The following is a 22,936-nucleotide window of genomic DNA, read 5'->3' on the forward strand; positions in this document are numbered from 1 at the left end:
GTTCCTTGTCATCACATTGGCAAATTCCTTGTCATCACATTGCATGCGTCCTTTAGGAAAATTTGATGCTCCTACTATTTCGGCCCATGCCAGGCAATTAGAGAAAGGCCTTTCCTTTGCATCTGGTAAAAAAAGCCTAGAGATTTCTTGCCACAGCAAGGTTACCCCTCATTTGGCATACATATCAACCAAGGCAATGCCAAGCACAACATATGTTTTCAACAACCTCTGACTAACAATATAATTGTGCCTATATCAGCATCTTGCGTAGAGCCACATGCCGTCAAGATACATGTGTGGGTGATTGCATCTGGAGAGAGGCCCTTGCTTTGCATACATATCGACAAAGACAATGCCAAGCACGATATCTTTTTTATAGCTAGTACCTCCGACAAAATCTACTTGTCAATTCGAGGAGTGTCAAACCATCTCCCATCTCATACCTGCATACGTAGGTGATTGCATCTAGAGAGAGGCCCTCGCTTTGCATCTTCTGAAAACGGGCTAGAGCTTTCTAGCCATATTGAGTGGGGCAAATATTGCAATCAATGCATTCCAAGAGTCCACACTCTGGATAGGAAGCTCCTCGAGCACTTGTGTAGAACCACATGCCTTCAAGATGTTAGCATAGCCTTTAGGACGAAAGTATAGGTGACTGAATTTGGAGAGATACACTTGCTTTGCATCCGATGGAAATGCTGTAGATTTTTTTGGTGCTGCTCTTGTTGCGCACATCCTGCAATCTGTGCATTCCAAGAGATGACATTGCGGATAAGAAGCACCTCAAGCACTTTTTGTGCTTTCTCAAGCGCTCCATATTTGGCATACATATCGCCCAAGGAAATGCCGAGCACGACATATGTTTTCAACAGCCTTTGACTAACAATATAATTGTGCCCATATCAGCATCTTGCGTAGAGCCACATGCCTTCAAGATACATTCGTGGGTAATTGCATCTGAAGAGAGGCCCTTGCTTTGCATTCGTTGAAAACAGCCCAGAGCTTTTTGGCCATATATCAGCATCTTGTGTAGAGATACATGCCGTCAAGATACATGTGTGGGTGATTGCATTTGGAGAGAGGCCCTTGCTTTGCATACATATCGACAAAGACAATGCCACATGTCTTCAAGATGCATGCGTAGGTGATTGCATCTCTCTTTCATGCAATGCGAATTCTTGGGCCCTTGCTTCGCATCTGCTGAAAGGGAACATAATACCGAACGACTGCAATTGATAGACAACTGTGACAGTCATTGGCGCAACTTCAAGATGCATGCATAGGTGATTGCATCTGTCTTTCATGCAATGCGAATTCTTGGGCCCTTGCTTCGCATTTGCTGAAAACAGACTACAATTGATAGACATCTGTGACAGTCATTGGTGCAACGACGATTGGTATAGAGCTGTCGTTGATCGATGTTAAAAATAACGAAGACTTTTTTACTTTCGTGTTTCGAAATCTTGACAAGTGGAGGCTTTTGAGCTGGAGAATTCAAAAGAGCCTGCTACGCTAACGAAGTAAACAAGTAGAGATTGCCGATTAGCCACAGTATATTTTATTGGCCGCTCGGCGCTAACTGGCCGCATGGCTAGAGCGAGCACATAGAATGGAGGTCTGCGGGTCGAGTGCTGACGTGGAGAGCACTTTTTGTTGGCTGGCTGGCCGGGTGTAGCCCCCGGCAGGCTTGCTTCACGCAAGTCTGTCTCATCCCGCCTCCTTCTCTCCTAGCTGACATACATCAACCAACGTAAATAAGCATGAGATGAGATCCCAAAACTGCTGCTCAGTACAAGGCTCAAGCGCGTTTTGCCCCCCAGTCTACAGCTCTTTGCCTTGTAAAGCAGTCAAGAGTCTCTCTCTCTCTCAGCAGGCAGTGCCGCCGTCAGCGCGGTAGTGATGGCCCTTGTCAGACAGACTTTTGCAGAATTTTTAGCAGGCAGGAAAAAAAAAACAGACGTTGATGAACGAAATGCGTAAGGCCGATTGTGTTGAAGCGTGTGTGCACGGGGTATGAGAAGCAGCTCAAAGAAGAATGTCAGTGGCTCAGATTCTCTTAGCACTTTCGTTCTTGCGTCTATAATCAAGCACACAAGGTCTGCCTCTCAAGGGAAGATTTTGCACAATTACCTCGTTCAACATGGGCAAATCCAGATCACTTTTCTCAGAAACTGTCTTATTGAAATGTATGGCAATTGTGGCACCATTGCAGATGCTCGCTCTGTTTTCGACAACATCCAAAACCCCAACCTCTACTCTTATAACCTCATGATCAGAAGTTATGCGCTTAATGGGAATGCTGATGATGCCCAAAACCTGTTCAATCGAACACCTAACCCTGATGTTTACACTTGGAATTTACTTTTGAAGGCCTTCATCAAGCATGGTGCTTTGCATGATGCACGTAAAGCATTTGAATGCATGCCGTATCACAACATTGTGGCATGGACGGCCATGATCGCTGCATTGGCACATGATGGCCGTGGCCAGGAAGCACTAGAACTGTTTTACCGTATGCACACACAGAGTTTGCAAGTGGATCAGGTCACTTTCCTTCGGGTCCTTGATGCATGTTCCAGTTATTCCGCCCTTACTCAGGGCCAGGAGATTCATGCTGCCATTGTTGAGAATGGGTTTGGAGACGATTCTGTGGTAGCGACATCCCTTGTCAGCATGTACGGGAAATGTGAGAGCCTTGCCCATGCAAAGGCTGTTTTCTTTAGAACAAAGAAGAAGGACATTGTTTGTTGGACAGCGGTAATGACGGCATGTGCTCAGAATGAGCATCACGAAGAGGCTTTGTATCTTTTCCTTGAAATGCAAAATAAAGGAATAGTTCCAGACAGTCACACTTATGTTTGTATACTCAACGCGTGCAGTGGCCTATTGTTACTTGAAGAGGGCAGACACATTCACGCTGTTGTTGTTGAGGAGGGACTAGTGCAACAATTCATGATGGGAACTGCCCTTGTCAATTTCTATGGCAAGTGTAGACATTTGCAGGATGCAAAGAGTGTCTTTGGTTGTTTCACACATCGGGATGTTGTTTCTTGGAATGCCATGATCTCAGCATTGGTTGAGAGTGATTGCAATAAGGAAGCCATGCATCTGTTTTGGCAGATGCCCCTTCATGCTATCAAAGCAGACAATGTCACATATTTATGTGCCCTAAATGCATGCAGCAATTTAGGTGCTCTAGAGGAAGGTCAGGAAATTCATATGGCCATGGCTGAATGTGAAATTTTTGGTGATGTCATGCTCACAAATTCTCTTATCAACCTATATGGGAAAAGTAGACGCTTGCATGATGCAAACTATCTCTTCCATGGCATGGCAGATTATCAGTTAATTTCTTGGAATATTCTAATTTCTGTACACGTCAGCAATGGTCTTGCAAAGGAGTCCCTAGTTCTTCTCCAGAACATGCAACAGGCAGGTATAGAAGCTGACAATGTCACATTTGCATATGCTGTCGAGGCATGTTCTTCGCTTGCAGATTTAAAAGAAGCCCAGGAAATTCATGCAAATCTTGTGGAAAGTGGTTGTGGAGAAGATCCCATGATTTGCTCAGCACTTTTAAAAATGTATGGCAAGTGCAAAAGTACCCACGATGCAGTCTATATTTTTGAAAATATGAAGGAGGTTGACGTAGTGTCATGGACAGCCTTGATTGGAGCTTATGTTGAGAATGGTTCTAGTGAGGCAGCATTGAGTGTCTTTCGTCAAATGCAGGGGAAGGGCCTACAGCCTGATGACACGGTGTATGTTTGTGCTCTTGATGCATGTGCTAGCCTTGCAGCTTTAGCCCAGGGGGAAGAAATACATGATGCTGTTCAAGAGAAAGGGCGCGAAAAAGAACCCATGGTGGCAAATGCTTTGATCCATATGTATGGCAATTGTGGAGATATGAAAAGGACACAAGCTATTTTTAAAAGTTTATCTGAACCGAATCTTGCTACCTGGAATGCAGTAATTGCAGCCTTTGCTCACAATGGTCAAGGAGAGGAGGCTTTGGGATTTTTCAATAAAATGCTCGATAAGGGTGTCGAGCCCGATGGGATTACTTTTGTTTCAATTCTCACAGCATGCAGCCATGCAGGATGGATCAATGCTGGCAGGCATTATTTTTCTCGCATGAGATCAGATTTTAGAATGCTGCATGTAGAGGATCATTATGTTTGTGTAATCGACATTCTAGGTCGTGCTGGGCAGCTGGAAGAGGCGGAGCATATATTGCAGCATCTTTCAATTCAAAAGGCTGATATGGCCTGGTTGAGCTTGCTTGGTGCCTGTAGGATCCATAATGACTATGAACGTGCTCTGCATGCTGCAGAAAAGCTATCGGAGTGGGACAATGAGAACTCAGCTCCATTGTTAATGCTTGCAGGAATGTTTGCTGCTAGCTAGTTTCTGGATACTTACGTCTAAGAGTCTTTATGGCAGCCAATCTGCAACCTCTTCCTCAAGTGATGAGGAAGTCTTCAATAGATGATTGCACAATGATGGTTGTAATGAAGAATCTCGTGTTAAATGAAGAAAAGCTTCCCAAGTCTACAAAACAACCCACCTTTGACAACGAAAACTGTACAGTAAGGAGATGAAACCCCAAACACATCTCAGCCAGTTTGTAAGCTAGCTCAAGTATGAGCACATTGTAAGGAGGAAAGTTAGGTACGCCTCGCCCTTCAAGACACTTGTACTATGAGCTTACCTGCAGACTTGAACCGACTAGGTAAGGTGCCTATTACTTGCATATTTAATGTCACTGGTGTGGGGCCAGTTGTTTTTACTCTTTGCAAACTTTTTAATTATCTTGCACTGTGTTCCAAACGACACACAGATGGAAAGATTCACTCAATTCCTTCTCTGGTGACCAAGGAGTCGTAGGAAGAAGCACATGACAGCTTCGGTGGAGGAACAGCTGAATCAATTAGACAACTTTTGAAAGATGTTGGTACCATTGGCTCCAAACATCTGGTTTCTTGGAAAAGTTTCTGCAATCTACTTTACTCTTTGGCTAGATATATCATGCAACTGATTCCATCCTCTGTAATGGAAGAGGTTCTGTCATATTTCTGAGAGCATAAATGCTTTTTCCAGGGCATAAAAGGCTAAATGCTTGGGATCAAAGGAGCCTTACAGCAAATGGCATGGGCAGCACAAGTTGGTAAGACCCGAACATCCTTGGATATCTAGTAGCTTAACAAGATTTAGAATTCAGTTTTTGTTGTTTTAGCAATATACAGAATGCAAACAATAGCTTGATTTTGTCAACTATAATTATATACCTTGATCATTATAGCTTATGCTATATTTCAAAAATAAAAAGGACACTTGAAATGAAATTTTCTATCCAATTCCTTTTTTTGGTTTTGTTTTTGATGTTTACAACCAAAACATTTTGTGCAAAATTTGTTTGTGGAAGTGCAGCAAACATTAAGGCTTATAGTGGCAAGAATTTAAGAAAGGTTACCCTTTATTTTGATTGTCAAGACATACCAAATAGCTATGTATTGGTTCTCGCAATAATGTGCAACTCTAGCTGACTTGATGTTTGTTGCACTAGCGCGTTCACATGGGAAGGAACACTCCCCTACTCATGTGTCTTGACATCCTTCGGTAGACCACTTATAGTCTGCTTCCACACGGGAGGGAACACTCCCCTACTCATGTGTCTTGACATCCTCAGATTCTGTAGACCGCTTATAGTCTTGTTCATATTGGCTCAACTCCACAGTACTGTATTTAGGATCGGTCGAAGAATAGAAGATGGGTATCTGGCCTGCACCGGATCCAGGAACCTCATGCATATCACTCAAAGTGATAAGACTGTCCATGAGGACGCTGAAGAAAGCAAAACCAGTCCCTCATGGGAGTCATGTGGGTTATAACACCGTTGTCAACAATCCAAGCTCCCGAGTGAGACGAAGTGATAGCTGTCTCTGTTGCAGCAAGCAATGACACACCCTCTGTAACAAACTTGGACACCCCAAGTCAAGATTTTACCGTGACAGTAGAGATTCACTTCAAAACACTTCACAAATCAAAAGAGAGTCGACACAGCCTGGCGTAGTTTTGTGCCAAGAGGTACTGGCCCCAAAGACTGGCCCCCCTTTCGGTATTTCTTTTATATTAACCTTTAAGCAAAGTACAATAGCCCGCGGGTGCTCGCTCTTAGACTCTGCATCCAGATGCTCTGCAAAGTGAGCCCCTTGGGTCACTTATAAAGGGTTTACAGGGGTTGCTAAAAGCAGAGCCCCAAAAGCATTTATAAGGGGTATGAGCCTCCCGAAGACCGGCCACGGGAGGGGACCCCCCACCTAGGCACGTTAGCCTCACTCCACGCACTCGCGCACCGTGGGGACTCCACGCAAGGTTCCCCGGGGCACGCTATGACCCGTCGGCGGTGCGGCGGAGCCTGAGGCTACGTGGGGCTAGGGACCCGAGACGCGAGACCCGCGAAGACCCGCGAAACACAAACGGCCGTCGACCCATGGAACGCAACCACGCCCGAGCCGGCCCCGTCCGAGCCGGGCCCTCCTGAGCCGGTGCCGTCCGTGCCAGGACCCCTTGAAGCAACACCTTGGTCCCTTGGCCGCGCGCGGGTCTAAATCCCCGCCGGGCCCCTTGAAGACAGAAGTTTCCTCGGCTGCGTGCGGGTATGAATCCCCGCCGGGCCCCCTCCCCGACGCGCCCAGAAACTGGGGCGTCACACTTGGTATCAGAGCTCCAGAACGAGCTCCTGGAAACGAGCCGAAGACTAACGTGCCCGACGCGCACGATACTCACGACTACTCCAACCGCAATGGCCCGGGTCGTCAAAATCCTGGTGAAGAGAGCTCCAGAAAGCAACCACACACCCTCCGCACCGTGACGCGTTCCCTGAACACCGGGCCGTCACTCGTGACCCGCGCCGGGCCCGATCCGAGCCGGGCACCTCCATGAGGAAAAGGAACGATGCGAGCCAGACAGGGCTCTTCGTGACGCGTCCAAACAACGGGCCGTCACCCGTGACCCGCGCCGGCCCCGATCCGAGCCGGGCACCTCCATATGACAAAAAGCAAAGATGTGAGCCAGACAGGGCTCTCCACACGAAGAAAAGGCAGATGCGAGCCAGACAGGGCTCTTTATGACAAAAACAGAGAATCACCAAAAACGCGACGAACCAAGCCAACGGTGTTCGTCGCGCCCCGGCCACGTTTTGTGGCCCATGCTGAGCTAAAGATCCAAACGACGTCCAAACAGGGACCAACTCGCAAGTGCTGCATTGCGACGGAACGCTCTTTCAGATTCGGCTTTCAAGAAGCCTCCGCGCGGACCAACGCAGCAGGTGGCTCCGCGCACATCGGGTTACCTATTCGGGGAACGCTCAAGTACGGGGAATTCTACTTGGGTGTTCAAAGCATACTTTTTCAGCCTTCTGCCAAAACCCCAAAAATACACTCACTCACTTTCAAAAAGTACAAAAACAAAGCATGCCTACTTACTTGCATTTGGGAACAGTTTTTGATCACTTGCACTTATATGCACCCCTTTGTCCCCACGGCCTCATGCATAGCCGAGCACTCTTTTTCCACGTTCGACGCGGTCGTCGAACTCTCTTCAAACGGGGGTGTATATAAGGGGTATGAGCCTCCCGAAGACCGGCCACGGGAGGGGACCCCCCACCTAGGCACGTTAGCCTCACTCCACGCACTCGCGCACCGTGGGGACTCCACGCAAGGTTCCCCGGGGCACGCTATGACCCGTCGGCGGTGCGGCGGAGCCTGAGGCTACGTGGGGCTAGGGACCCGAGACGCGAGACCCGCGAAGACCCGCGAAACACAAACGGCTGTCGACCCATGGAACGCAACCACGCCCGAGCCGGCCCCGTCCGAGCCGGGCCCCCGAGAAGGCAACTTGACCCGAGCCGGCCCCGTCCGAGCCGGGCCCTCCTGAGCTGGTGCCGTCCGTGCCAGGACCCCTTGAAGCAACACCTTGGTCCCTTGGCTGCGCGCGGGTATAAATCCCCGCCGGGCCCTTGAAGGTAGAAGTCCCCTCGGCCGCGCGCGGGTCTAAATCCCCGCCGGGCCCCTTGAAGACAGAAGTTTCCTCGGCTGCGTGCGGGTATGAATCCCCGCCGGGCCCCCTCCCCGACGCGCCCAGAAACTGGGGCGTCACAGCATTAAAAATCAAAAGCAATGGCTCCCAAAAGCATATTCTCTCAAATCTGCCAGCAAAAACAGCCAGTGGTAATTGCGGAAATCCGTACGGACTGCCACGTTAGCAAGTCAGTGTAGGCTGCGGAAATCCGTACGCACTGCCATGGTAGCAGCCAGTCAGCGCTTTTTCCGCCCATCCGTATTGTCAGCGTGAATTACAGGATTCCGTATAGCTGCCATGTCAGCCCGTCCGTGCTGCCAACCCGTCAGCATGTATGTGTGTCCGGGCACTGCCACATCATCAATTTGTGACATACTCCCCTCTTGAAAGAATTGTAATCACCCTTAATTACTCCTGTAAAATAGATAGAGGCCATAAATTGTCTTAGTAGACACTGACTGTTAGTATCGACGCACTAAACACTGTTAGGTTTCTAGTTAGGTTTCCAAGCTCGTGGGAACAAGCCTCATAAGGCATGCAGTTAAGAGTCAGTTATTTGTAGAAGTGTGCATGGCAAGTTTGGCTATATACCTTGTAAGGTTTACAAAGATATGAATATAGCGTGTGATTTTGCTGCTTAGTGTCGAATTCTCTCTCTCTTTTGTCCTCGCTCTATTGCACCTGCTCCTGGCCATGGACTGCATCCGGCACCATCCACCATAAGCTTCATCAACTAACGCGACACATCTAGCACTTGTACAAAACGACAGTCACATCACAGGACATCATTCGACATCGCAAGACATCACATGACAAATCACATAAAAATTCATTCCAAATCTCAGATTATGACTGCAAGCAGCGTATTTAGTAATCCCATCTAGATCCAGTCCGGACGTCACTGATGCCCGGTTAACTAATCCTTATTGCGATCATGTCTATGGAGATTTATTAGACCAAAATGCTACAATCATTTCGTCTTTCAGTTCCTGCACTCAAACAAATCAAGTGAGAGAGTACAAATCAATCATATTCATTTTCGAGAATTCCATGTTGTAAAGTCATACAGCAGAATATTGGTTAGCCCATTAGTATCCCTGAAACTCAAAGGGGACATTAGTGACCTTATTAAAAAAATCGGGGTGATCTGTTGACAAAGGAGCGGAGTGACTTCCCCTCTTGTGCAAATCCGCTGCACTAGATTCACCTTTGCTGAATTCATGGTTCTATCGAAGTAGACTATGCTAAACCGAATGCTTAAGGTAAAGTTCCAAAATCTGAGGAGTATCTGCTAGGTCCTCTTCCTCCTTCCACTTCGCATCCAATGCGGGATAGTTCTTGAATTTAACCAAGAACCGCCTTTTATTTTTCTTTCCTTGTGTGCCAAAATCTGTTTTGGAATGAGTATCTCTTCGATTTCCTCCATTTTGGGTTGCTCATCAGGCTCCCCGTCAACTAGCACAGCACCTTTACAAGGCTTCAATAGACTCGCATGGAATGCATTGTGAATCTTCCAAGTATCGGGCAGCTTGAGTCCTCCCCATTCTGTATTCGAGTGAATACATTGAAAAAATCCGGATCGGTGGCGTACTATCAATCATATCCTCGAAGCTTCTATGATGAATCCCGGAAATAGCCAAGAGTAGGGGCTTCCGAGACAATGGATCTGCCACCAAGTTTTTATGTCCTTGAACATGGACAATCTGGAATTGAAACTGTGACAAGATGTTAGCCCACCGCATCTGCTTTTCCAAAAGCTGCTTCTGTGGCAAGAAGTAGCGTGAACTCTGATGATCAGTAAAGACCGTGAAATCGGCTCCAAGTAGGTAATGTCGCCACTGAGTAAGAGCATGGATCATGGCCAATAGCTCTTTCTCATAAATCTGTGTTGTCAATTCTGGCCTTGAAAACAATCGGCTTTCATAGGCAATCACATGGCCTTCTTGCATTAAGGCCGCTCCCAAAGTACGACCACAAGCATCACAATATACTTCGAATGACTTTTGCAAGTTTGGCAGAGCCAACGCTGGTCCAGTAGTCAATTTTTCTTTAAGTGTTTGAAAGGCAGTCACCTCTGTCTGTCCCCACGAGAAAGGGACTCCTTTTTGAGTCTATGTGCAAAGGGAAAGCTACTTCGGCAAACCTCCGAATGAACCACCGGTAGTAAGAACACAAGCACAAGAAGCTCCTAACTTCATGAACATTCTTCAAATATGGCCAATTGCGGATAGTCTCAATCTTGGCCGGGTCCATCTATACTCCTGTTGTTGAAACGATGTGTCCCAGAAAGTGTATTTCCAGCAAGAAAAATTCACTCTTTTTTGGCATTGATAACTAATATGTGATCACGCAATGCCTCAAAGACCTGTAGCAGATGGTGTCGATGATCTGCTTCATCCTTGGAGAGAACTATAATATCATCAAAGAAAGTGCCCACAAAAGATCTATGCTATCGGAAAATCCTATCCATCATTCGGTTGAAAGTGGCTGGAGCATTGGTGAGTCCAAAAGGCATCACCAAAAATTCATATAAACCGAAACTTGTCCAAAAGGCTGGCTTGTAGACATCTCCCGGAGCGATTCTGATTTGATGATATCTGCTTTTCAAATCAATCCTGCTGAAACAAGAGGATTCTGAAGTTGGTCAAGAATATCATTCATCCCTGGAATCGAAAATTTGTTCTTGATAGTGATTTTATTGAGAGCTCTATAATCAATGCACATTCTCCAAGATCCGTCTTTCTTTAATACTAAGAAGAGTAGTAGGGTGAAGTACCCGGCTGGATAAGGCCCTTTTCCAGGAGGTCTTTCACTTGGTTCATGATCTCTTCATTCTGGGCTTAGCTAACACGGTAAGGGTGACCGGTTCGGTGGTGTGCTTCCAGGAATCAGGTCAATAGTTGGTGATGTGGCAGAGCCACCCGGACACACGCACTTGGTGACGTGGCACAGGCCCCGGAAAATGCACTGACAGGCTGATGTTGCAATATGGAATTCTGCGAGACTTGCGCTAACTGGCTGTACGGATTTTCGCGATATGCGCTGACAGGTGCTGACATGGAAGATAGTACGGACGTCCGCTTTTGCGCTGACAGGGCGTACGGATTTTTCTCAAATTACGCTAACAGCTTTTTTTGCAGTTTTTAGCTCTGGTAGCTTTTGGAGATCATTGCTTTTGAGTTTGAAGCTTTTGGGGCTCTGCTTTTAGCATCTCTTGTAAATTCTTTATAAGTGGCCTTAGGGGCTCACTTCTCAGAGCATCTGGACGCAGAGTCTGTGTCACAAACTGCTGACATGTCAAAGCCCTGAAGAATGGAGGCAACTTGCAGATGCCGGCCGAGGGGCCTAAACCCTAAGAAGAACAAGTAACAAAAGAAGAAGTCCTACCAACTTATGGGGACTTTGTCCGATGGGGCCCCAGTGACATAAAGGAAGAAAAATAAAGCAGGACCCACACACACACTCACGCAAAATTGATGACGTAGCAGCTGTACGGACGCTCCACGTTTTGCGTTGACTGCTGATGTGGCAGTTGTACGTAATTCCGCAAAACGCGCTGCAACTTTTTGGCATTGCTTTTGGATTAGAAGCTTTTGAGTTTTGAATGCTTTTCACTGTAATTGCTTTTTTAGGCCAAGGGCCTTTAAATATGAGGTTAGGGCTCATTCTCTAGCATGCTTCCTGGAGAAGGTGCAGAGTCTGATCGACCTCCGACGACTTCTGGAATTTATATGAGGTATCTTCGGCCTCCGACCCCGGACTTATTAGCCACTCCCACCCTTACTTCATCGCGCATCGGGCGCGCTCCCATCTTCATCGCCTCAGGTGGTACCTCCTCCTCAAGTACCAGAAAGTACGAGAGCTTCCAACCGGAAACCTTCCCAGTCGTCTGTTCCGATCGGGGGAGTCTTCAGGAATATGGTGCAGCCATCTGACCCCGATCCAGTGCAACTGCCTTTGCCACCACCGTTGCTCCCACCTCCACCACCACCACCACCGCCTCCAGGCTACAATGGTTGGAGCCCATATGGATACCCTTATTATCCATACCCGGGATATCCCCCTAACCAACCCAAAGATTTCAAGGATGGCGGCACGACAATCAAATTTTTTACTTTTCCAAGGTGTGAGATCGGAAGAAAGCATTACAATTCCTATAGCAGTTCGACAACATTTATGCTTTGGGCAACTATACAAAAGAATCCAAGATTTCTCGAGCAGCGGGATTTCTTAAAGATAATGCTATGCAATGGTGGAGTTCAATCGCGACACAACCGCATGCTCCAAGGACCTGGCAAGCTTTCAAGACAGTTTTTGCACGCAGTTACATGACCTCTATGTTTGAAGTCCGGATTTTGGCAGAGTGGGGCAACTTGAAAATGCTTGCCACCGAAACCATGGACGACTATAACCAAAGGTATCTTGACGTGTACCTTCCCATGTCCTTCTTTAAGTTCATTTCCTTGGAGGACTAGTGCGAGCGCTACACCATTGGACTACCATCACCATTGCAGGAATATTGTCTCTCCAAGCAAGTCTTTACTATGCAAGAGCTTATGGATCATGCCTCGGTCGGCTACAAACTGATGAAGGGAAAGCTAGAATTTACCATAGAAGAACCTCCGGCCACTAACTACAACTCTCGCCAACAAAGAACAAATTCTCAAGAGTCTTGTGAAAGTCAACCACAAAGGTCTTGTTTGACACCTCAACAATGAGACATCTTACTACAAGAAGGCCGATGTTTTGGATGCTTTCAAATAGGACATAACTATTTTGGTTATCCCCAATGCACTGACAGACTTTCGGAGCTGACTCTTGTGTCGACGATCGACAGATACCCAGGACCATCTCCAGCCAAACGGGCTAAACCGGCCATTGGATTAGTACCTGACATCTATGGCATACGCCTTGAAAGTACAAATGAATTGTGTCGAGCATATGGCAAAGTCAACGGTTTGAAAGCCCTAATTTTCTTTGACCAAGGAGCTACAAAGAACTTCATCCATCCACAATTCTTGAAGCAGATGGACTTTGATTATGATGTAGAGGGTGAAGAAATTGAAGCTGAAATAGACACAGGGCAAACTTAGAAAGTGGTACCACTCATCGGTGCTCTTCCAGTGACTATCCAAGATTATCATGGAAAAGCCAATTTCCACATTATGAAGTTAGGGCAATTGTGACGTTCTATTAGGCATGCCTTGGCATGACAAGAATGATGCGATTCTCCAGGTTTGGAACCGAACCATCACCACGATGCAGAAGGGCAAGCCAGTCGTCCTCAAAGTTTTGTTGTCCAAACAAAACCCTGAATGAACTCTCTAGTTGTTTTATAGTTAGATACTTTTGAACTTTGTTTGAGAAAGTATTGTTTGAAACTTTGTTTGAAATGGATGGTATCTCTTTTGAACCTGTCTTGGTGCCAATTTGAAATGTTTGACTCTGGTTTTAATATTGGTTTCAATGATTGGTGATTTTACTTCCGGGTGGAGGGTGAGAAATGATGTTTGAGAATGCTTGTTCATATTCATGGCCCGGACCCTTGTGGTTATTTGCGGGGGGAGTATTGAATGATTGAAAAGTATTGTTTTTACTCATGGCCCGGACCTGCATGGTTATTTACGGGGGGAGTATTAAGAAGTCTGAGCAGTGGTTACTCTCAGCACCTTCAAACGACGCAGGTTGCGGTCTGGGGGGCGTTTGGTTGTAAAAGGCCTTTATATCTCATGGCCCGGACCTTTTTAGGTTATTTGCGGGAGGAGTGATGAGAGAGTCGTTTAACAGCTCATGGCCCGGACCTGGATGGTTGTTTGCGAGGAGAGTGTTCATCGACGGCTTTATGTTTCTATGTCTTGTAACATGCATATGTGAGTATTTGTGTTGCATTGTGATGTGCCAACCACTGAATATTCCTAATTGGATGAGATTGCCTGGGTATGTAATTTTAGTGCATCAAGACACCCGTAGAAGATCAGTACGGTCTGGGTGTGATGGCTAATTTTACTATGCTGGAATATCAAGAGTTCCGATTTGGACGAAAGGAGAAGCCAACTCCTTGATCAAAAGAGCCGAAAGGAGAAGCTAACTCCTTAACAAAAAGAGCAAACTGATTGTCCCTCAGAATGTCCCTCGGAAATTTTTGAACTAACTTGAGTTGTTTTGCAGATATGCTGTAATCGCGGACGATTACTCTCTTTCAAGAAGGGGAGATGTCACAAACTGCTGACGTGTCAAAGCCTTGAAGAATGGAGCCAACTTGCAGATGCCGGCCGAGGGGCCTAAACCCTAAGAAGAACAAGTAACAGAAGAAGAAGTCCTACCAACTTATAGGTCTGATGGGGCCCCAGTGACATAAAGGAAAAAAAATAAAGCAAGACCCACACACACACACGCAAAAACTGATGATGTGGCAGTTGTATGGATGCTCCACGTTTTGCGCTGACGGTTGACGTGGCAATTGTACGGAATTCCGCAAAACGCACTGGCAAATTTTTGGCATTGCTTTTAAACCAGAAGCTTTTGAGGTTTGAAGGCTTACACACTGCTTTTCAGGCCAAGGGCCTTTAAAGATGAGGTTAGGGCTCATTCTCTGGCATGCTTCCTGGAGAAGGTGCAGAGTCTGGAGTACCGGCTTGTGCTCTGTTGATGCAATATGAAGAAATACTGAAAGGGACGCCAAGGTTTGGGCCCAATACTCTCTAGGGTGGAATTCCGCCACTCCGTGTACGTGTCGTCTCTCTCTCAGTTTAGTTGTTATTGAAGTGCTAAAAGTCTGTTCAGATTGTTCTTTTTTATTGGCACGTGGTCCCCGGCTTGTGACAGTCTGAGAGCGAGCACCCACGGGCTCAATTGTACTTTGCTCAAAGAGTAATATAAAAATAAATACCGAAAGGGCGCTAGTCTTTGGGGCCAATATCTCTTGGCACTGAATTACGCCCGGCCGTGTCGACTCTCTTTTGTTATGTGAGTTATTTTGAATTGAATTTCTGCTGTGTCGGGCAGAATCTTGACTTGGGGTGCCCAAGTTTGTTACACTGGTATCAGAGCACGACCAATTTCTTTTCTATCGGGAAATCCGATCCCTTATTTCGCGACACTTATGGACTCCGAAAAGAATCAGTCGACTTCTTCTGCATTCATTGATGCGGGAGGAGAGCACGCAGAAGATTTAAACGAATTAAGAGAGGAAGAGTACGGGCCACCTCGTGTCACAAACTGGTGACGTGGTAGGTCCCCGGACACACTCACACACCCTGCTGACGTGGCAGCAGCCCGGGAATTGCACCTACGGACATTTGCAAAATGCGCTGACATGCTGACGTGGCAGCGTACGGAATTCTGTGATTTACACTGACAGTACGGATTTTCGCAAATCATGCTGGCCAACTTTTGGGGATGAATGCTTTTGAGTTGAGAAGCTTTTGGAGATCAATTGCTTTTATTTTAAACCGATTTTGGGGCTCTGCTTTTGGGCATCCCTTGTAAGAATAAGTAAGTCCAAGGGCCTCACTCCTCAGAGCATTTGGACGCAAAGTTTGAGTGTGAGTTCCCGTGGAATCTCTTGTACTTTGCACACAAGCCTTTGGGGCCAATACCTCTTGGCACGGAACTACGCCGGGGGTGTCGTCTTTTGTGAACTCTTTTAAAGTGAATCTCTATTGTGTCGTGGTAGAATCTTGACTTGGGATGTCCAAGTTTGTTACAGTGGTATAGAGTGCGGCAGATTTCTCTTCTACCAGGAAATCCGATCCTTTTCTCGTGACACTCATGGATTCCAAGAAGAATCAATCAACTTCTTCTGCATCTGCTGATGCGGGAGGAGATCACGAAGAAGATTCAACCGAATCAACAGAGGAAGAGTACGGGCCACCTCGGCCTACTCAGTACGGACTTCAAGAGATGGAACGTCAACAACAGGTTGACGAGTGCACACAGCAGATGATCAAATTTGCGAAGGACCCTCAGTTTGCAAATTTTTTGTCTCAGTAGTCCATTGTAGAAGTGCACACTTAGTGGCAGAAAGCCACAGAACCACCTATTAAAACGGCAATCAAGAAACCTCCTTCTCCGAGGATGTTTACAGAACAAGAACTACAGGAGGTGGTTCAGACTCAGATGAGTTGGCTTTTGGACGTGAACAACCAATCCAAAAAGCAAGTGAAAAAGCGCAAGAAGGGGACTGACTACCGTGGTTATTTGGGCCGTCAATTTTCTTTTGCATGTGCAAGAAAGCAAAAGAAGCGAGTACGCTTTGAAGGACTACCCAATTCTTCTTCTTCTTCTTCTTCTTTTGTCAGTTCTTCTAGCTCTTCTGACTCGAGCGATGAGGACAGAAAGGGCAAAAAGGGAAGCAAAAAGCAAAGCTTCGGAAAGGGCGAGAAAAAGGCAAAGAAACCTAGATTTTGCCTAGTTTTTGACAGTTCTACAGAGGAGTCATCCTCTGACAGTTCGGACTCCGATGACCATATGTTTTATGCAAAGAAGAAGCATTTTTACAGAGCCAACCAATGTGACTTCTTCGAAGACAAAAGCAAGAAAGCAAAAGAATTCAAAGGTGGACAGTCGATTAAATTTGAATCCTTTTCTGGGTTCCAAGATGCTCCGAAGGCTTTTGGCCTTCATTCAGCAGTTTGACTAGCCTTCTCTGGAGGGCACTACTCAAAGCACTCCAAGATTAGGAGGGCTACATCTTTTCTTAAAGGCAATGCTCGAACATGGTGGTCCACTCTTCTTCTGAGGAAGGAAGCTCCAGTCAAGTGGTTGAAATTTAAAAGGCTCTTTATATGTTCTTGGCTGACTCCGGAGTACGAACGAAATATACGAACTGCTTGGAACCATCTTCGGATGACCAAGGGAGATTCTTTGGTGCGAGAGATTTTGGAAATCTTTTCCACCAACCTCTTCATCTAAGGTCTCTTTTAAGGAACAGATTGAACGGTTTTGCTGCCGACTCCCTTGGTCATCTTCGGATGACCAAGGGAGATTCTTTGGTGCGAGAGATTTTGGAACTCTTTTCTACCAACCTCTTCATTTAAAAGGTCTCTTTTAAGGAACAAATTGAACGGTTTTGCTGCGGACTCCCTACAGAGATCCGAGATTACTGCCTTGAACAAAAGTCAAACTCTGTTCAAGAATTAATGGGTCATGCAAAACGGGGTTTCTCAATACATTTGGGAAATTTGACTTACCCCACTGATGAGATTTTGACTCAGAGAACCCGACAGACCTCCAACAATGGAAGTAGAAAGAAAAAGAGTTCTCAAGGAAAGAAGGATAAGATATACGACCCCAGCTCACTCTTTGAGAGAGGGCCAATTATACATAGAGGGGAAGTGTTTTGGTTGCGGGGAACATGGGCACATCTCCGCAAAGTGCCCCGAAAAGGCACAGTAAGAACAAATTGAAGGCAGACCAGAGAGTTCGAGAGCAGCAGAGAAATGTGGTAGAAAAAGCAAGATAAAAACAGGACTGGTACCAGATTGCATGGGTACTGACCCAAGCCTGATTGATGAAAGTATAGAACTTTGCCGAGCTTGGGGGCTGAGTGAAAGATCAAGAAGCCCGGATTTTCTTTGATGGAGGAGCCAAGGCCACCTTCATTTCACCTGAATTGGCGGCACAGCTCGAGATTACACCCGACAGGATGGCACCACCAGCAGATGCAATTATAGCGGCACCTGGACTGGACATAGCCATTACACCTGTCATTGGCAAACTTCGGTTGCATTGTCAAGGGTATTTGGGGCCCGAGGACTTTTACATAATGCCCTTGGAAGGCTGTGACGTCCTCCTCTGAGCCTTGGTACCATAAGAACAACGCCGTGGTCGATTATCGGGCAAAGAAAGCGACTTTGACAAATGAAAAGGGCGATAGTGTTGAAGTGGGTACTCCCCTGGCCTTATAAATAGGTGCCCAAGGGGAGGTAGGGCAAAGCCTGGAAAAATCCCCCATGACTCAACAAGAAATAAATGAAATATGAGGGCGTCCGGACAAGGTGGGCGGCCGGACAATGCAGTCTAAATGCATATGCAAAGGGTGGCCAGCTCGGAGGCACACTAGCCGTACATGTATGCCCTAGACCTGTGAAGCAGTAGAGTGGTGTAAGTCTAACAATTTTGAAATTGCCCTATTTTCCCAAGATCCGGACTTCAAACAAAGAAGTCATATAACTGCATGAAAATACTGTCTTGAAAGCTTGCCAGTTCCTTGGAGCATGCGGTTGTGTCGCGATTGAACTCCACCACTACATAGTATTATCTTTAAGAAATCCTGCTGCTCGAGAAATCTTGGACTCTTATGTATAGTTCTCCAAGGCATAGATGTTGCCGAATTGTTGTACAAATTGCAATGCTTTCTTCCGATCTTTCACTCCGGAAAAAGTGAAAAATTTGATTGACATGCCGCCATCCTTGAAATATTTGGGTTGGCTAGGCACGTATCGCGGGTACCGATAATAAGGGTATCCATATGGGCTCCAACCATTGTAGCCTCGTGGCGGTGGTGGAGGTGGGGGCAACGGTGGTTGCACTAGGGTCAGATGGTTGCACCATATTCTTGAAGACCCCCCCGATCGAAACAGACGGATGGGAAGGTTGCCGGTTGGAAGCTCTCGCACTTTCTGGTGCCGGGTAGGAGGTACCACCTGGGGCATCAGAGGGGGTAACATGTAATCCAAAAATTGTTGAAAACTATGCAACATCGGAAGATTCTACGGAGGATGCCGTGAAAGAATGTCGCGAAGCTCGTCGAGAACAAATTGCAAATATTTTGCTGAAATTATGAATGCCATGTCTTTATGGCTTATGCCCTGTAAGATAGAGCGGTGAAGATGGGAGCGCGCCCGATGCGCGATGAGGTAAGGGTGGGAGTTGCTAATAAGTCCGGGGTCTGCGCACGAAGATTCACGAAGAGTGGCTAATAAGTCCGGGGTCGGAGCACGAAGATTCACGAAGAGTGGCTAATAAGTTCGGGGTCGGAGCACGAAGATTCTTCAAATAAAATTCCAGTAGCCTTTGGAAGCGCCGGTTTACTCTGTTTGCTCTTTTCTAGGACCGGTACGCTTTGAGAAAAGCGCACTCGTGATGCTCTGATACCACTGTCACAAGATGGGCACCACGTGCCAATAGAAAAGAACAAATTGAACAAACTTTTAGCACTTCAATAACAACCAAATTGAGAGAGAGAGAGCACACGTGACACAGAGTGGTGGACTTTCACCCCAGAGAGTACTGGCCCCAAACCTTGGTGCCCCTTTCAGTATTTCTTTATATTACTTGAACTCAGTACAATACTTGTACTCGCGCTCAGCACCTTCCGTCAGAAGAGTACCAGAGATTGAGCCCTCTGCACTTATTTAAAGGCCTTGGCCTTGAAGAGCAGTTTACATGAAAAGCTTGAAACTCAAAAGCAACTGGCTCAAAAGCTGGAGCCGAGCCCAAAAACAGGTACCGCGTTTTGCGGAAATCCATACAAGCTGCCACGTCAGCATGTGAGCGCAATTTGCGGAGCGTCCGTACTGTTGCCACATCATCAACTGCTACGCAAATATCTATGTGTGAGTGTTGTTCTTGCTTTGTTTTAATGTCTTTGGGTTACTTGGGCCCCATCGGACAGGGTCCCATAAGTTGGCAGGAACTTCTCTTTAAAAATAGGCCTCTCGGCAAGACTTCTTATGCTGCTATTGCTTCTTCACTTAGGGTTTAGGCCCCTCGGCCGGGATCTGAAGGTTGGCTCCGTTCTTCAGGGACTTGACACGTCAGTAGTTTGTGACAGTTTTCCTTAATGGTGTAATTGGTCTCATCCAACTTCGTCGTAGCTAGAAAAGTAGGGAATGCCTGCAATGGGGACGCCATATCAAAGTACGCTCCAAAGCAATCCACAAATTCTGCCCCCTCTCGAGTCAACAACAGCTGATGTTTATTGGATTGGAATGAATGGATTGAAGGATCACATGCCCATGTGAAAGATCAAGCCAAGATAGAGGCTATCGAATGTTGCAACAATCATCGATAGACCGTACAGAAGACCACCAGATGGTGTCGTGTCAGGAGGTAATTGAATCCAATGCACAAAGGGTAATTTTCTGCCTGCGTCTGCTCCGAAATCAACCTATGAGGGGCTGAAAAAGTTGCTGTACAACGAATTTCAGCGTGCTCATACCTAGTGGCTAGGTGACGGTACTCTGCATGTCGCATGCACATCTAACCCTCTGTGCATGTGGACAAGCCGTAACTTCTACTTCTAGGGTTTAGGACAGCCTAGGAAGTGTTCTGGCACCTCTGTGAGCCTTTTCATAGGTCCTGCATGTCCAGGCACCAGACATGCACCGTTGTTGTCTGCTAGGTGTAGTCATTGGGGAGTGTTCCCATTATAGGACCCTAGTCATTAGAAATAAGCCTAGGTAGTTATAGCATGTGAAGCAACCCTTATTGATAATAATAATATTATTGTTTATAAGGGACCTTGCCAATAGAAGTCGTTGGGGGGATTTACTGCTCAACCTAGCATCCCTGGAGCTATAAAGGGGACCCCTTGGCTTAGTTTTTGCCCATTAGATCATCAGTATCCCATGGACAGCGAGAACCCTCAACAACCCGTTCGTTTTCACCTCCATCCAACACTTGGAGTTTACAACCCAAGTTCCAGTGTTTTCAGCATTTGCCAGCAGATCAGCCTAAGTTTTGCATTTCTCATCAACCCACCGATAATCAGCCCTAGAGTTAGCACTTCCAGCCTCAGCGTCAGATTTCAACCCTTATCGTTTTTACATCAGCGATCAGCATCAAATTTCATATGGACAAAATGAACAAAACTATATACAACTCTTGTGGAATAGTGGAATCAGCCAACCAAATCAACTTTTCTTTTTGCATGGGATGATTTAAGATCTCCAGGGACCCTTTTCCTTTCTTGTTTGTTGTGATCAAATGTTACTGAAAGAGGTTCAAGAGGGGGTTTTGGTGACTTGAGCTCGCGAGGGGTTCACATGGAAGACTTGGGGGTGGTGAGTTGGGCTCCTAAGGGGTTGGATTGTTAGACTTTGCAATGGGTGCCCTAAGGGTGGTGAGTTGGGATTCTGAGGAGTTGGCTTGGGAGACTTGGCAACCATCTTGGCAGACATGATTGGAAGATTGAAAGGGGAGCCAAGCTTGGCCCCTTACTTTCTTAGATGACCGACGCATCTGAACTTTGAATTTTAGTGTGAGTGGAATGGAGGGCCCGTTCACCGAGAAAAGTTTAGTAGCCCGAACGACATAAGGAGGGAGCTTCTTGGATTCACAAACACCCGTTACTGTGTCGTGCGAGGAGGGGGACAAACTTGAATGAGGAACATGTGCTAAGTAGCCCACAGTGTCATCAGGAAGAGTCCATAAGTCCGAACGACACGATGAGAGAGCTTCTAGGGATCACAAACGAGTGTTATTGCGTTGTACGGGGAATAAGGAATGTAGCCCAAACAAAGCGAATAGAGGGATTTTTAAAAGTACGAGATGGCCGTATCATAGAGAATGAAGCAATGCTCAAAAATAAAGGGTGAGAGTTTTTGTGGTCGGTGAAAAATGAGCACGCGTAGAGGTTTTTATTTTCTAACAAAACAAGATAAAAGTTTTACCCCAAAAATCATGGTTGTCTAGTTCATAAACATGAAATCTCAATTACCTCACAATATATAAAGCTATAAACTTGATGTTTTTGACATCACCAATGCGTTCAGGACGCCCAAAACCCCCAGAAACGACGGCTACATGCCCCGTTTAGACACCCGGAGAGACTGTTAGGCCCAAAAAAAGGCATCTAGAGGCCCTGTCCCACTGTTGGAATTAGGGTTGCGGGAAAACACACACAACTTGGAGAAGACGAAGGAAGCTCAAGGCACACAACAGAGAGTATATTACTTAGTGTGCAATGGAAAGGTAGATAGATAGCCCTAGAGTGATGAGCATATATACAATGCATGGGGAAAAAAAGCTCTTGATGAGAGAAAAAAACGTCTCGGCGGTCCTAGTGTATTCACACACGTCACTACCACATGTATATGGTAACAAATCCCCCCTTGGAGTGATCTGATGAACGAGAGATGACACGTAGAGTATAGGGAAGTTCCATGCCCTGTGAGGACATGATCAGTCCACAATGGGGAGTAAGCCTAAAACCTTGCGGAAAGCTTCAAACTTCTCACGAGACAAGGCCTTTGTGAAAATATCTGCAAGGTTGTCCTGTGTTGGCACATAAGCCAAGCTGATCTCTCCTGTTGAGAGCCTCTCCGGTAATGCACCTCAATGTGCTTCGTTTGAGGATGAAAAACTGGGTTCCTCTCAACTGCCAATGCGCTCTAACTGTTAGTGTAGATAGTGTTGGCAGTGTCCTGTCCAACACCCAAATCAGCCATAAGGCGTTTGAGCCATATGAAGGAGTATGAGCGGAAGTGCGACGCGAGAGAGAGTGCGAAAAGAAGAGCACGACGATATGGTGAACTCCCTCTACTGTAATGTGTAGAGCATAGTGAGTTCTTATTAGGTTTTTACAAAAGAATATGTGTACATACCTGGCGGCCCGCCCACTTACCTCGGCGACCACATTGGGCTTTATACCCCAACAACCTCCCACTTAAAGTCCAATGTGGTACTTTAAGTGCGAGAGAAGCTACTATACAAGCTAATATACAAGAGATGTAGAGAAGTGATGTACTACCCTACACCTAACTGCTTGCGAAAATGCGCAAAGCTCTCTGAGGGAAGTCCTTTTTGTAAGTAGATTAGCAGGATTTTCTATGGTGTGAACTTTGACAAGCTGAAGTTGCTTATCCTCGAGCATTTCCCTGATGAAGTGATACTTCACATCCACATGCTT

The 22,936-nt window shown here is 46.4% G+C and overlaps 3 protein-coding genes across 3 annotated transcripts in view; all 3 read left to right on the forward strand.

Annotated features, from left to right (window-relative positions):
• The first annotated feature begins 1,568 nt into the window (after positions 1-1,568).
• LOC147446878 (pentatricopeptide repeat-containing protein At1g03540-like) lies at positions 1,569-4,407 on the forward strand. Its single transcript, XM_086522822.1, has one exon. It carries the CDS (start codon positions 2,014-2,016, stop codon positions 4,405-4,407), a length of 2,394 nt encoding a protein of 797 aa, XP_086378948.1. The 5' UTR covers positions 1,569-2,013.
• A 29-nt stretch (positions 4,408-4,436) lies between these two features.
• On the forward strand, positions 4,437-6,233 carry LOC147446879 (uncharacterized). The gene is made up of 5 exons (XM_086522824.1): positions 4,437-4,589; positions 4,672-4,732; positions 4,841-4,869; positions 4,935-4,950; positions 5,101-6,233. Exons 1-5 carry the CDS (start codon positions 4,437-4,439, stop codon positions 5,169-5,171), a joined length of 330 nt encoding a protein of 109 aa, XP_086378950.1. The 3' UTR covers positions 5,172-6,233.
• The window catches only part of LOC147446880 (uncharacterized), a 55,299-nt gene continuing 36,972 nt past the window's right edge, over positions 4,610-22,936 (forward strand). The window contains exon 1 of the mRNA XM_086522823.1: positions 4,610-5,167. The gene's annotated coding sequence lies outside the window, so the exon portion shown is untranslated. The remainder of the gene's footprint in view (positions 5,168-22,936) is intronic.

Source organism: Adiantum capillus-veneris, chromosome 11 (assembly GCF_014529385.1).
Source record: "Adiantum capillus-veneris isolate H3 chromosome 11, ASM1452938v2, whole genome shotgun sequence".
Classification (NCBI taxonomy): Eukaryota; Viridiplantae; Streptophyta; class Polypodiopsida; order Polypodiales; family Pteridaceae; genus Adiantum; species Adiantum capillus-veneris.